At 44.7% G+C, this 14,439-nt stretch overlaps 1 protein-coding gene across 1 annotated transcript; it reads left to right on the top strand.

The window, feature by feature from the left end:
• The first annotated feature begins 4,901 nt into the window (after positions 1 to 4,901).
• Positions 4,902 to 9,669, top strand: LOC143925423 (uncharacterized). The gene is made up of 2 exons (XM_077449976.1): positions 4,902 to 4,937; positions 8,207 to 9,669. The coding sequence occupies exon 2, from the start codon at positions 8,217 to 8,219 to the stop codon at positions 9,234 to 9,236; it is 1,020 nt and encodes a 339-aa protein (XP_077306102.1). The 5' UTR covers positions 4,902 to 4,937; positions 8,207 to 8,216; the 3' UTR covers positions 9,237 to 9,669.
• The last annotated feature ends 4,770 nt before the right edge of the window (positions 9,670 to 14,439 follow it).

Consider the following 14,439-nt stretch of genomic DNA (forward strand, 5'->3'; position numbering starts at 1 on the left):
CAGTGTGAAGCGGTCACTCTCTCTGTGCGGGCAGTGTGAAGCGGTCACTCTCTCTGTGCGGGCAGTGTGAAGCGGTCACTCTCTCTGTGCGGGCAGTGTGAAGCGGTCACTCTCTCTGTGCGGGCAGTGTGAAGCGGTCACTCTCTCTGTGCGGGCAGTGTGAAGCGGTCACTCTCTCTGTGCGGGCAGTGTGAAGCGGTCACTCTCTCTGTGCGGGCAGTGTGAAGCGGTAACTCTCTCTGTGCGGGCAGTGTGAAGCGGTCACTCTCTCTGTGCGGGCAGTGTGAAGCGGTCACTCTCTCTGTGCGGGCAGTGTGAAGCGGTCACTCTCTCTGTGCGGGCAGTGTGAAGCGGTAACTCTCTCTGTGCGGGCAGTGTGAAGCGGTCACTCTCTCTGTGCGGGCAGTGTGAAGCGGTCACTCTCTCTGTGCGGGCAGTGTGAAGCGGTCACTCTCTCTGTGCGGGCAGTGTGAAGCGGTAACTCTCTCTGTGCGGGCAGTGTGAAGCGGTCACTCTCTCTGTGCGGGCAGTGTGAAGCGGTCACTCTCTCTGTGCGGGCAGTGTGAAGCGGTCACTCTCTGTGCGGGCAGTGTGAAGCGGTCATTCTCTCTGTGCGGGCAGTGTGAAGCGGTCACTCTCTCTGTGCGGGCAGTGTGAAGCGGTCACTCTCTCTGTGCGGGCAGTGTGAAGCGGTCACTCTCTCTCTGCAGGCAGTGTGAAGCGGTCACTCTCTCTGTGCGGGCAGTGTGAAGCGGTAACTCTCTCTGTGCGGGCAGTGTGAAGCGGTCACTCTCTCTGTGCGGGCAGTGTGAAGCGGTCACTCTCTCTGTGCGGGCAGTGTGAAGCGGTCACTCTCTCTGTGCGGGCAGTGTGAAGCGGTCACTCTCTCTGTGCGGGCAGTGTGAAGCGGTCACTCTCTGTGCGGGCAGTGTGAAGTGGTCACTCTCTGTGTGGGCAGTGTGAAGTGGTCACTCTCTCTGTGCAGGCAGTGTGGGGCAATCATTTTGGAGCAGTCTTTCAGAGAGACTGCATGATTGCCCCCAGAGAGACTGAGAAAAAGAGCTTGCCCCTTCCCCACACTCAGTACAAAGACCCATAAGACTGCAGGAAGATGAAGACTAAAGACTGTGATGTCACTACCGCTACACTAAGTGCTACCTGTGGAGTCTGGAGCTTCTCTGGTGAGTGAGCACCACACCACTGGGCAAGCCAAGCCAGCAGAGAATCCGAGAGTCACAGCGAGTTCAGCAGGCTAAACACGCAAGTCCTGCTTTCTCCTTTGCATGACCACCAGATTCACCAGGGTGCAGGCTCCTCCTGTGTCAATTGCGGGTAGTGAGAAAAGCAAATGCAGGTGCACACCAGAGCACCAGCCAGATTAAGGGCATCGTGGGCCTGATGCTGCAGTGGAGCAGGTTTAGGAGTGGCAGGAATATGAGGCAAGTAATGTCATATCCCAGCTCTCCTCTTACTGGCCACCCTCCCATGTTTCCAGGAGCCTGTGCTAGCTTGTGCCCAGACTTGGTCACAGTCACACAGGTGTAATGCTAGAGAAGCCTGGCACTTGATTTACTAAGCATCCGTAAGAGCTGTGTGTGGGTGTGTGCTTTGAGTTGAAAGTTTTCAAGCCATCAGAATACAGTGATCGCTGCCGGCAGCTTAGCAGCCAGCAGTGATCGCAAAAAAATAAATAAAGACAAGCTGGTTTTATTGTCAGTTGATAGATCGAATTCTGTGCAACCAGTCTGCACATAGATTGATTGAAATTTCTGCTGAACAGGCAGAATTTAAATCAGTCTATGGTGGCCTAAGTCCACCAGTCTCTGTTTAATAATATCCTCAAATCTTCTGGAAGGGGGGCTCCACTTAGGTTTAGAAATTCACCTTGAACTCCACCTTATTTCCAGAACTCTTTTTAGGGTCCTTTCACACTGAAGGCTCTTTACAGGCGTTTTAGTGCTAAAAATAGCGCCTGTAAACTGCCTCTCATGCCACCCCAGTGTGAAAGCCCCCAAGTTCTCTCACAGTGGAGTGGTGCGCGTGCAGGACATTCTGAAAAGTCCTGCAAGCAGCATTATTGGGGCGGTTTGGGAGGGTTGCCCTACCCACTGAAATGAGCAACACACTAGAGGTGCCCCGCTAGCGCCGCTAAAATTAGCAGCGCTTTACCACTACTGCCCAAACCACCCCAGTGTGAAAGTACCCTTGGATATTAGATGTGCAAACAATAAGTTTGGAGCACATCTAACGCCTACAGAGAGTAATGGAAATGAGGTGGAGTTCAAAGTGAACCATGCCATTACCTGCAGGGATTGGCATTTAGAGGGTTAAAACAGGCAGGGATGAAATGTAATATCAGCTCCTCACTGCCTGTCAAATGCCTCTGAAAAGTGACCTGAGCATGGATCACTTTTTAGAGGAGTGGCTGCTGCAAGTGAATACAAGCCTTTAGTGTGCTGCAGTTTTCGCTGTAGTGTGGGTGTACTGTCGGCTTTCACAGTCCCCCAGACTTCCCTTGGACTTCTTTTAGGGTGCACATTTTTGCTGCATTTTCTGGAATTGCACCAAAGATGCAGCATGCAGGACGTTTTGTGCACTTTCAGAACATGCAGTAAAAATGTGCAACCTCTATAGGACCAGGGGCAGCATGCAGGATGACTGCCAGGACACCAGCACTGCAGCCAAACCGCACCATGCCAGTGTGAGCCCTCATCATACCACCTAGAAGGTACTGCTCAGGCTGCTAGAAAAAAACAAACCTCTTTGGCTGCAGAGTGGGGGAGGGAGGAGGAGCTCACTTACTTGGATGGTCTCAGCCTCTCAGGAGCCTCACTGGATTCCAGCGGACTGCTCAGATTGAACTTTCCCGCCCCACACATCCTCTTCACAGACAGCACAGGGGCTGCCCCGGAGTGTGGGTGGGGAAAGAAGCAGGTCCAGCCTCTGCCAGCCAATGGTGTGGAGGAGGGAGGGGCTGGGCGGGGCTGTGCTGTGTAACACAGACTGTCAGCCCTGACATGAAGACATCGCTGGATCACAGTACTGGACTCGGCCAGCTGAAGATCTGCGCATGTGTGCTCTTGGGCTGATGGCACAGCAGCCTTTGCCACAGCATATCAGAGCAGCCCAGGGGGCAATTGCATCCCTGCCCCCCAGCCCAGCCCGCCCCTGGCCGTCGCTACACATGGTTTCCTATGGAACATGTTCTGTAGTGCAAATCTGCAAAATGCAAAAAGCACTGAAACTGCATAGGTGTGAATCCAGCCTTAGAACATGTTACATATTTAGGGTGCACATGGGTACATTAATTATGTTCTTGCAAATGTGGAGGTAAAGAATAACTAAAGGCAAACTTTTTTTTTTTTGGATAGAGAAGAGAGATAGTATAGTGGTCTCTGCGGCTCATTCACCTTAAGATCACCTTTATTGTGGCGGGAGAGGTGCCCAACCTGCTCCCCGTAAGCTCCGTCGCTTACCGGAGATGTCGGTAGAGGCGGAGACGATCAGGTCCTTTCCCCTCTGGGGCATGGAGACGGGTGAGGGAAAGATGGCCCCCGTTCGGCTCCATACCATTGGATAATGGAAGTGATGTCAAATGTCACTTTCGCCCAATGATGTTAAAGGGGAATTTTTTTTTCAGGAAAAAAAATACTTTTTTCATTTTTTTATTTTATTGCTTTCACGTGTATATGTGAGATCTGAGGTCTTTTTGATCCCAGAGCTCACATGAAAGTGGTCCTGTCATGCTTTTTTCTATTGCAAGGGGTTTACATTCCTTGTAATAGGAATAAAAGTGACCCAAAAAATATTTTTTAACAATAAAAAAGAAAAATAAAATAAATAAGATAAAAAAAATGTTTAAAGTGCCCTGTCCTGCTGAGCTTGCGCGCAGAAGCGAACGCATACGTGAGTCGTGCCCGCGTATGAAAACGGTGTTCAAACATACGTGATATGTGAGGTAAGCCGTGATTGTTAGAGCTAGAGCAATAATTCTAGCGATCCGATATTTCAGACAGATTGAAAATAGGGTCACCATCCATCTGGATTTCACGGACAGGATCGGATCGGATATTGGCGGATGTCAGCGGACATCCGCCGATCCATAGAGGGGTGTGGAGCGTCCAATTAGGTCCACCTGAAAAACTGACAGGCAGACCTGATCAGAGCGCTTGTGTGAAAGGGGCCTGAGGCCTGATTCACACTTATGCGTTTTCAGTGCATTTTGCAGAGTTGCACTACAGAGTGTGTTCCATAGGAAATCATGGTAAGGCTGGATTCATACCTATGCAGTTTTAGTGCTTTTTGCATTTTGCAGATTTGTACTACAGTCCATTTAACATGGTTTCCTATGGAACACGTTCTGTTGTGCAAATCTGCAAAATGCAAAAAGCACTAAAAATGCATAGGTGTGAATCCAGCCTAAATGGACTTTGGTGCAAATCTGCAAAATGCGCTAAAAATGCATAGATGTGAATCAGGCCTTAGATTTACCATATAATATGAAGTCAGAGCTAAACACTTTCAATGTGTATGCAATCAGGCAGACTCTTGCACTACATAGTTGAAGGTAACTCTAAAGGAAATTAAATAAGAAAATTGTATAATGTATGGTCAGCCTCCCTCCTTCCAAAATGAAAAAAAATATATATTTTAGTTCTACTTTGGCTGCCCAGGATTCCAGTGGTTGGAAACACACAAAATAAAATCTCACATATACTTTGCTAAATAAGAAGCAGTCCGAATTGCAAATGTGTGGCTAATTTTCTTACCAAAAGTCCCCCTGAGATTGTATCAGGTGATTATAATGAAGGTGAACCCAGCCAATCAGAGATCAGTGTGTTGGGTGATCTACATATATAAGAAGGAGCTCAGATTGTTGGGCTCACATGTACTGAGCACCACGGATCTTTTCCAGCTCTGCACACAGGCTTTGCATTGTAAGTATATGGAATTGGCCTTTTCTAGTGTAATTTCTAATACTGAAGAATGTAAATTATAGGTGTTGGGTATGAATGATTTCTTTAATTTATATGGATGTGTTCCTGTGCACTCTTGCATACTAGGGGTTGGGAGATATTTTTATTTTCTCCTCCATCTGCTTGTCTTCTAACATTCAAGTGTGTCCTGGCTTCTGTCTGACTCCTTCCAGAATTCTCAAGGTCAGACATGGAGATGGGGAACTGCCATTACTGTATTGTTGTAGGTAACTAGTGGTGTCTGAAACTGTTAATTTCCAGAGATCTTGGGACATCCTAACCTACACATTGCTACTTTCACTAGGCTGCCCATTCTTGGGGGGGGGGGGGGGCATTTTCCTTTTGGCAACATTGTACTCGATCTCTTGGCGGCTGCCGCTGCCATTCTAGGTGAGGGAATCAGGTAGTGAAGCGTTGCGGCTTCACTTCCCGGTTCCCTACTGCGCATGCGTGAGTCGCACAGCGCAATAGGAATGGTCCGCTCTGTCTCTGGGACCCGTGTGTGTCCCAGCAGACAGCGCGCCGGGACAGGAAGAGGCATAGACTCCCGTGGGAGTCTATGCCTGTAAGTGGGTGCAAATACCTGTCTTAGACAGGTATCTGTGCCCCCCCCCCCCCTCCCCCCTGAAAGGTACCAACTGTGACACCGGAGGGGGGAGGGTTTCGATGAGCGGAAGTTCCACTTTAGGGTGGAACCCCACTTTAAGTAAGCACAAAGGATACCTGGCCTGGGGTAAATGTGTAGGTGTTCAGTGCTGAGTTTCTCCTAATGCCACCAACTGTCTGCAGATCAGGAAAGTCAATAAGTCAGATCTTCTGATTTGTATGCTTGTTCTAGATGAGGCCCTCAGAGTACAGAAGGGATTTAATCAGTATGACAGCCAAGCAACATGCATTTATAGCAATAACTTTTTGCTATAACAAATATCCCCCAAAAATAAACTATTTTTCCTCAGTTAAGGCCAAAATGTGTTCTTTTTGGTAAAAAAAAATCATAAGTGTATATTGATTGGTTTGCGCAAAAGTTAGTGCCTACAAAATAGGTGATGCTTTCATGGTATTTTGATAGTGTGTATTTCTTTTTTACAGGACTGTGACATTGTGTCGGATTTTATTTTATTTATTTATTTTTGGACCATTGGCATTTTACAGCAATCAGTGCTATATATAATGTACAATTTCTGTAATTGTGCCAAATAACATTGGTACAGTGTCATTCCTGTGACCAATTTGGCATAATTATATAATGTACAATGTGTGTTCCTGTAACAGAGTGGATTATAGGATCTTGCAGACATTTTAACTCAGTTCACACTGGGGATTCCTGACAGGGAGGGAGAGGGGGACAAGACTGCATATTACATGGTAAGACCGACCCAAAAAATAAGCACTACTGTTTATTTCCAAAATTTACAAGACCCAGTCTTTTTGGGGTAACGCTGTATCGGTGTCTGGTTAAAGCATGTAGAATTTCACTCTCCTCAGAATGTTGAGGCTGCAGTACCCCTGACCCTCTGTCTGGACAGTGCTGATCACATGACCCTCCCAAGAGAAACTCTAGCAATGCACACAACTGAGCATGTGCAGAGTGCCCCCAAGGCTCTGTACTATCAGACTGGGCACTGTGGAAGATGAGGAAGACGGGGGGGGGGGGGGGGTCAAACAGGTTTTTATTTTTCCTCCACAATGCAGAGAATTAACCCCCTCCCCCTTAGGTTCCAAAATGAGTATAACAGACTTTACTATATATGACTGATATTTTACTGTTGTGGGTTTGGTAACCCTTTAGCTTTTAAAGAGCACACATTGGCACAAATTTTGTAAACAAAGGACACTCCTGCCACTGCCCAACTTGCGTGTTCCATAAATGCACAAACTGGGTTTAACGCACCTTTCATGGAAATGTGGAAGTGCTGTGAGCTGAACATGGACTCTCCTGAAGAACATGCTATAACAAGAAAATGTGAGGGGGCAGGTGGAGTTCAGGTTGGCATTCCATTCCTTTGCCCCTTTTGCAGCTCAGCTGACACTCTAGAACTACAAATTAAGTTGTTGGAAGATTTCTGCTGTCCGGTGCTGTGATGGCCATATGTTCCTTGTTCATACCTGACTGAGGAAATGGATAATATCCCTACTTGTGGCTGCAGCCTAACATGCTGTAATGGCCTGGGGGGCATATACTTTTTATTGCTTGATAGAACCCAAAAAAAAAAAAATTAAAAAAAAAAAAATTCCATGTGATGTATGGATACAACATGCAGGTGACTCCATGGATGTGTATAAAACCTCCACCAAAAATAAAGATGGCCTCTCACCTCACTGAGGGGACCTTTTAATTATAGAGGGTCAAATACACCTTCCCTTGTGGGCACAAATGTGTGGTACACAATAGATCCAGATACAGCAAAGGACAGCAGCTGACATACGAAGGTCTGTTGTGTTCACAAGATGGCTTGTGTCGCATTGGATGGTGGGGGGGGGGGTTAACTTCGGACACATGTAATGTCAATTGTCTTTTGTAGGTGTTTTTGTTCAATAGCCAAGCTGTCTTAAAACAAAGTGAGTTTATTTAATCACACTTGGCATCAACTTGAAAATGAGTTAAAACGTCATCTTGTTTGTAGAAAAGCAAAAGATGTGAACAGACTATGTAGTAAAATAAAATTTGGTTTCTTGCTTTCTCTATGGTCAGGTTTCTTGTTAGAACAGCTGTTAGGAGTTGGGCTGTATATAGATCTAAAGTAAGCAAGGTGTCTTGTGTTATGTCTCCCTTAGCCTTGTGTCACACTGTTCTTTATACTATTTCAAACCTACCAGTCAGCAACTATAACCATATATAGCAGTGATGGCAAACCTTGGCACCCCAGATGTTTCGGAACTACATTTCCCCATGATGCTCCACTACACTGCAGAGTGCATGAGCATCATGGGAAATGTAGTTCCAAAACATCTGGGGTGCCAAGGTTCGCCATCGCTGATATAGCTTGACCTAAAGACGAAATGATTGTATTAATTATATACACTTTGCTAATTGTGTGTGTGTGTGTGTGTGTGTGTGTATAAACGCAACAATATTCTATAAACGAAAACATAAGGTGGTGACCTTCTACTAGATGACCACTTGTAATGGATACATTCTAGTAACTGAAATTCAGTTCTGTACCAAAACTTACAAATGCATAATAAAGTATGTAGTGCATATCTTAATCTTCTTTTTCTCTTCCTTTCAGCATCTCAGCTATGATTGTCCCGAAGAGCAAAAGTAAAGCAGATTTTTGTGGCGTGGACCAGTATTACTATATTGTCAGGCCAGACCTTAATTGTTACATGAGATCATCAAACTTTAATCATGGAGAAGGGCTGGATGTCTTCAGCTTGCACCCATCCTGCAGGAATGGCGATCATTACGTGGCCTATGAGGATGACCACTTCTACATTATCAAGTCAGATAACTACCGTCGAGTTACAAACATGAACACAGATGACAGTGCCGTTGTTTATTCCCTACACCCTAACTGTCAAGGGGGCAGTCATTATTGTTCAGCTTTTGGATACTTCTATATCATTTTTCAGAACCGAGGTGTCTATCGCCGAACAAGGAACATGAACAAATATGAAGCAGGTGAAGAATTCACGCTACACCCGGAATGCAGAAATGGCCTTTATTATTTTGGTGTGAGAAATTACTACTATTTTGTGAATCCTGAGGACCAATGGGGAGGGATTAAGTACACAAGATGTACCAACTTCAACAAAAACGAGGGCGTTGATACCTACTCATTCCATCCCAGCATCTATGGCTTTCTGCCTGGAGGCCTGGCTATTGCCAAGGGCCCATCCTATGGTGAGTGGGTATGCATCAAGACCATTGACAATGACTCCCAGACCCCCCTTGAATGGAAGAATCAGGTTTCCAAGAAGGTTGGATATGAGAAGGAGAAGATGTCCAGTATGGAGCACAACTGGAAAGTAACAGCAACTGTCTCAGCTGAGACAGGAGGATTGGGTGCTTTAATCGCTAAGGCCCAGTTTTCCCTTAGCACTGAATACGGTGGCTCTAGTACAAACACAGAGAGAGAGAATTGGAATGAGGTCACTGAAGTTTCAGAGACAATAACACTCACTGTGAAGCCACAACAAAAAGTCTACATCTTTGTCTACAAGATGGGATTGGGAAAAGAGCCATTACTACATTGCCGTGACATGAGAATTCTTGACAAGCCTTCTCCACCTACTGATAACCCCCTTCCACATGCATGAAATTAGTTCTGGATTTCCAATGTTGTGGCTTCAGTCACTTCTATTGGCACTGTAACATTTAAAGTGGACCTGTATTAGTTTTTATACTGGGCAATTTCATAGATACTTTGGGCAGGTTGTACTTGCTTTCCCTGTGGTCAATGCTCTGTCAACAGTTGAGATTCCTGTGTACAATCCTGACTTTCTAACAAGTGAAGACTTGCTCAGGGCTTTAGAACTCAGCTGCAAGTACTAGTACCAGGATACCAGGTGGCAAGTGCAATCTACTTCTAAGTAATTTCTGTGAAGAAATCCAGTTACTTTGCCCTGTATGACTAATGCCAAGGTTCACTTCAAAGGACAAGTTTAAATGGAAAACATTGGCAGTCTGAGAATGTGGTGACCATTGCATTTGTACCATAATTCTGTCTAATAAATATGCTTTGAAATTGCATTTCCTGTGTCCTACTTAAGTTAAAATTTAAAGAATTCCACAAAACACCGCTGCATTTAAACTACAACATTTAATGGTTCATGGTGTGTGGCAGGGGTCAAGTCCGGGGGGAAAAAAGTGTGGGAACTCCCACCCAAGATCAACTCCCCCACCAAAAAAATAAAAAATGTACGCTCATATGCATATATATTTCACAGAAAATACAGTACATTTATTGTAAAGTGCCAGTTTACAAAAACAATAAGTTAACTTGTCAAACAGAATAATCAACACAATGGGTGATCTTTCCCTCGCAGGGAATTTCTAACACAAATACACCCTGTTCCAAATTCAAATACAGCAAATTAGAAAATATCCCACAAACTGGAATAACGTTGCCCTTATCGTGCAAGATTATTGGCAACTGATCAAAAAACTCACAGATCGGATCATTCCTTGGATCAGAGTCACAGATCGGATCAGCAAATAATAATTGAATTTGCAAAAACCTGTGAAAATGTCACCACCCTATAGTCCCCACTGTAATATCCACGTCATCTCCCCCAATAATATTTTGGCTGAGCATGGATGGGTATTAGCAGGGTAAGTATTGGCAGGGTATTGCAGATTATTGGCAGGACATTGCTGGGTATTGCAGAGTAGGTATCGGCAGGGTATGTATTGCAGAGTGTTGGCAGGTTATGTATTGCAGAGTGTAACTTAACATACTAGTGACTAACCTGGTTTACTTCTCGGGAGAGAAGTAAACTGGTAGCAGTGCAGCGGCTGTGGCCCCAGGAGGCCTGGACTGTCTGGCACTGGGTAGAGGGGAGGGAGGAGACAGTCCGGATCCCAGCAGCATGTGTCTGTCGCTGACTCCAGTGTGTGCCACGTGTACGGCCGACGTCATGTGACCGGTTGCTAGACGTGGAGCGGCCCTAGCCTAGCAACCAGTCACTCGGGCGGCCGAGGAGTGGCGGACTATGCACTGAATAGCCTCAGGCGGCTAATGGGAACGGCGTTCCCGTTGTGGAAATAGTACGGGAACGCCGTTCCCGTTGTGGAAATAGTACGGGAACGCCGTTCCCGCAGGACTCGAGCCCTGGTGTGTGGGGTGTTTCTTCTTCTTCTTCAAAAAAAAAAAAACACACCCTACCCTGGTTCAGCAAGATCTGTTAGCTGTCAGAATATTTTCTGTACATTTTTAACTTGATCCTAACAAAGATGTTGGCCTTTTGGTATGTGTACAGTCCTTCTATAGAGGGTTGGAGGATAAGGGATTTCAGACACCTGGTAATCGCGGGTTAGAGGTGTCAGATTCAGAGGACAAACAGCTCCACAGACTGCATCCAGCAGTCACCAGATAGGCCCCTCTCTCTTGACCTAGCAGCTGATAATATGCCAGAATCTCTGCCCCAAGACATTCCTGGGCCTACACGCTCAACTGCGAAGCCTTGGGCCAGCAGGCCCTGAGGCGCAAGACTATGCGTCACAGATGCCAGGCGGGCCCTGGGGTTGGGATCATGTACCTCAGAAAGCAAAAATGAACCCAGAAAAAATGGCATTTGGCCTTAAACTCTCCCAGAATGCACAGCAGGGAAACCACACCCACTGAACTATTTCTGAGCAAGGGGATGTGGGTTATTTACAAAAGGACTTGGAAGTGCAATCTAAGGGGTAGATCTGAAATGAGTGGAAGCTCTGGATGATAAAATCGGCAATCGTGTGCAAGCTAAAATGCTGTTTTATTTTCCTTGCATGTCCTCCTTGGATCTACAGCGACTTTACTTCAAAGTGCGCTTGCAGTGTAAAGTGGCATTTCCTTTAGTAAATAACCTCTGTGTTTAGTAATTAGTTACTTCTAGTGGTGATGGGAAGCACAACTGAGCTACTAATCTCCTCCTGGTCTTGCTAAATGGTGTTACTGCTAAAGCTTGTTGCCAATGGTTTAAAGTGGAATTAAATGCCACCGGGTACGATATGTTGCAGCTTTTGCCTGGTTGTTTAACCACTTCAATACTGGACACTTTCTAAGGAGGAGGAGGAGCTGCTAACAGAATATTGTTTCTGTGTACATTCCCGCCCCTGCCCCCTCCTTTGCTGTCATAAGGATGTGCAAGGGAGAGAAGCGCTGCCACTTCTAGAGATGGAAGCTAAGCTTCTGTGTTTAAAGCTCAGTTCACACTGGTGCGATATACACTCTGACTTTGGGAGCACACAATGTGTACAAACCAGTGGTTCCTCTGAGAGCCGTCTTAACTTGTCCGACGCAAGTCAATACTTTGGGGGGGGGGGGAATCCTCAGCCTATCTGACTCATGACAGCTGACGTGATTACTGCAGCAGAAAAAGGAATTTGTCACAGTGGGATTGATTTGATTGGTCAAAGGACAAGTCGAAGGATCACAGTCAGAACAAAATCATATCCTGTTCATTCAAGTTGGATGGAAGTAGGACCGATTGTTGCAGGGCCAAGTAGGATGACAGTTGTGGCACATATTAAAATTGCACCCTAAACACTGAGAAGAAATAGTACCCAATTGAAAAGGTTAATTCAAAACTTAAATAAAAACCAATTAGTAGATGTATGGAGGGCACAACACCCCAAAATAATGGACTATACATTCTTCTCCCCAGTGCACGGGACGTACTCAAGGATTGATTATATTCTTGTGGAGCACAGAGCCCTAGAGATGGTACTGGAAACAAGCATAGAAATAACAACACAGTCAGATCATGCGCCTATAAAAATGAAAATGCAGATTCCCGGACAAAGTAAATGTGCCTCTAGGTGGCGATTAAATGATACGCTGATTCTTGATAAGGAGGGGGGAGAAGCAGTGAGTAAGGAATTAGAGAAGTACTTTCTGATTAATGAGACCGAAGGAATCTCCGGGCAGGCTCTGTGGGATGCCCACAAGGCGTATATTCGAGGGATCTTGATCGCACGAGGCTCGCAGAAAAAAAAAGAACGGGTAGAAAGGGGTAATAAACTCAGAGAGGAAATTCTTAGAATAGAACAACAACATAAAATGGGGTTTGCAGATAAAAAGTTATACCAAAAATTAATGTCCAGGAGAGAAGAATTACGTGGGCTAATGGAACTGAAGAAACTAAAAAATACTATAACCAACTTAATAAAGTGAGGTATCAAGAAGAAAACAAACCCACTAAATATCTAGCTAAGATGCTTCAAAAGAAAAAAGCTATGAACTACATAGAGAAAATTCAAACAGAAACCGGGGACATGGTATACTCTTCAAAAGAAATAGCTGAATCATTTAAAACATATTACGGGAAATTATATGCGGTAAAAAACAGTTTGATAAATAAAGAAGGTAAACCAAAAGAAATTGATAAATATCTAAACAAGGCGAGACTCCCCAGGATTAGTGAAATTGATAAAGAACATTTAGAAAATCCCATAACGGAAGCAGAAATAAATGAGGCATTAGCGGAATCAGCCCCTGGGAAAAGTCCTGGACCGGACGGTCTGACAATTAGTTATTACAAAAGGTTCAAGAATATTCTGACACCGAAACTCTGTAAGTATATGAACGGGATTGGGACAGAGTAGGCCATGAGTAAAGAGGCGCTATCTGCCTCAATAACGGTCATACGAAAAGAAGGAAAAGATGAGACCAAGTGTGCCAGTTATAGACCAATATCACTCCTAAATGAGCACACTAAACTTTTTGCTAAGGTGTTAGCAAATAGAATGAAAAAAGTAATGAATATACTGGTACACACGGATCAGACTGGGTTTATCCCCGGGAGAGAGGGAAAGGACAATGGGGTGAGAACCTTATTGATTCTATCTCAAAGGAAGAAGACGGAACCCCCGGCTCTATTATTGTCAACGGATGCCCAAAAGGCCTTTGATAGAGTCGATTGGGGATTCATGTTCCAGACAATGGATAAAATGGGCATTGGCCCCAGGATGGTCAAATGGATTAAAACGATGTATGATCATCCTACAGCGACTGTAAACATAAATGGGTCGCCCTCCTCTTCCTTTGAAATGGAAAATGGGACCAGACAGGGATGCCCACTGTCACCCCTTCTTTTTGTGCTCTCGTTGGAACCCCTACTCGCGACAATCAGAAACAACCCGGAAATAATCGGAATTAAGGCGGGGCAGGAGGAACATAAACTTGCAGCATATGCAGATGACGTACTGTTTTATATAAGTAACCCTGAAGATTCTCTGTCTAAGATAATAAAGGCCCTGGATGAGTACGGGAAACTATCAAATTTCAAAATTAACCAAACAAAATCTGAAATCCTCAATATAAATGTAGGTTTGCTGGAAGCACAACTAATCCAAGAACAAAGTAAATTTAAATGGACTAAAGATTTGAAATATCTTGGAATAAAATTGGCAAATACTCTGGATAAGATATACCACTTAAATTTTATCCCTTTATTAAATGAAATAAAAACTGAACTCAGAAGAGCAAGTAATAGACCGATCTCTTGGATAGGCCGAATAAATGTGTTCAAAATGTTTATTCTTCCAAAAATTGTATATAAATTCCAGATGTTGCCGATTGAAATTCCATCTAGTTATTTAAAAAAACTAAAATCAATAACGAGTAAATATATATGGAATAATAAAAAACCTAGGATCTCCTATGGGGTATTAAAACAAGAAAAAGGGAGGGGAGGATTAGCGGTCCCTGATTTACAATACTACTATCAGGCGGTAGTTCTATCAAGAATTGTCGAATGGGTGAAAGGAAAAAAAAAAGAGGAAAAAAGATGGGTCAATTTAGAATATATATACAGTAAA

The sequence above is a fragment of the Lithobates pipiens genome, unplaced genomic scaffold (assembly GCF_037356315.1).
Source record: "Lithobates pipiens isolate NorthernLeopardFrog02 unplaced genomic scaffold, aLitPip1_a1.2 Scaffold_22, whole genome shotgun sequence".
NCBI lineage: Eukaryota > Metazoa > Chordata > Amphibia > Anura > Ranidae > Lithobates > Lithobates pipiens.

Excerpts from the sequence above, each read along its gene's own strand:
- LOC143925423 (XM_077449976.1), top strand. The coding sequence starts at position 8,217 with ATGATTGTCCCGAAGAGCAAAAGTAAAGCAGATTTTTGTGGCGTGGAC.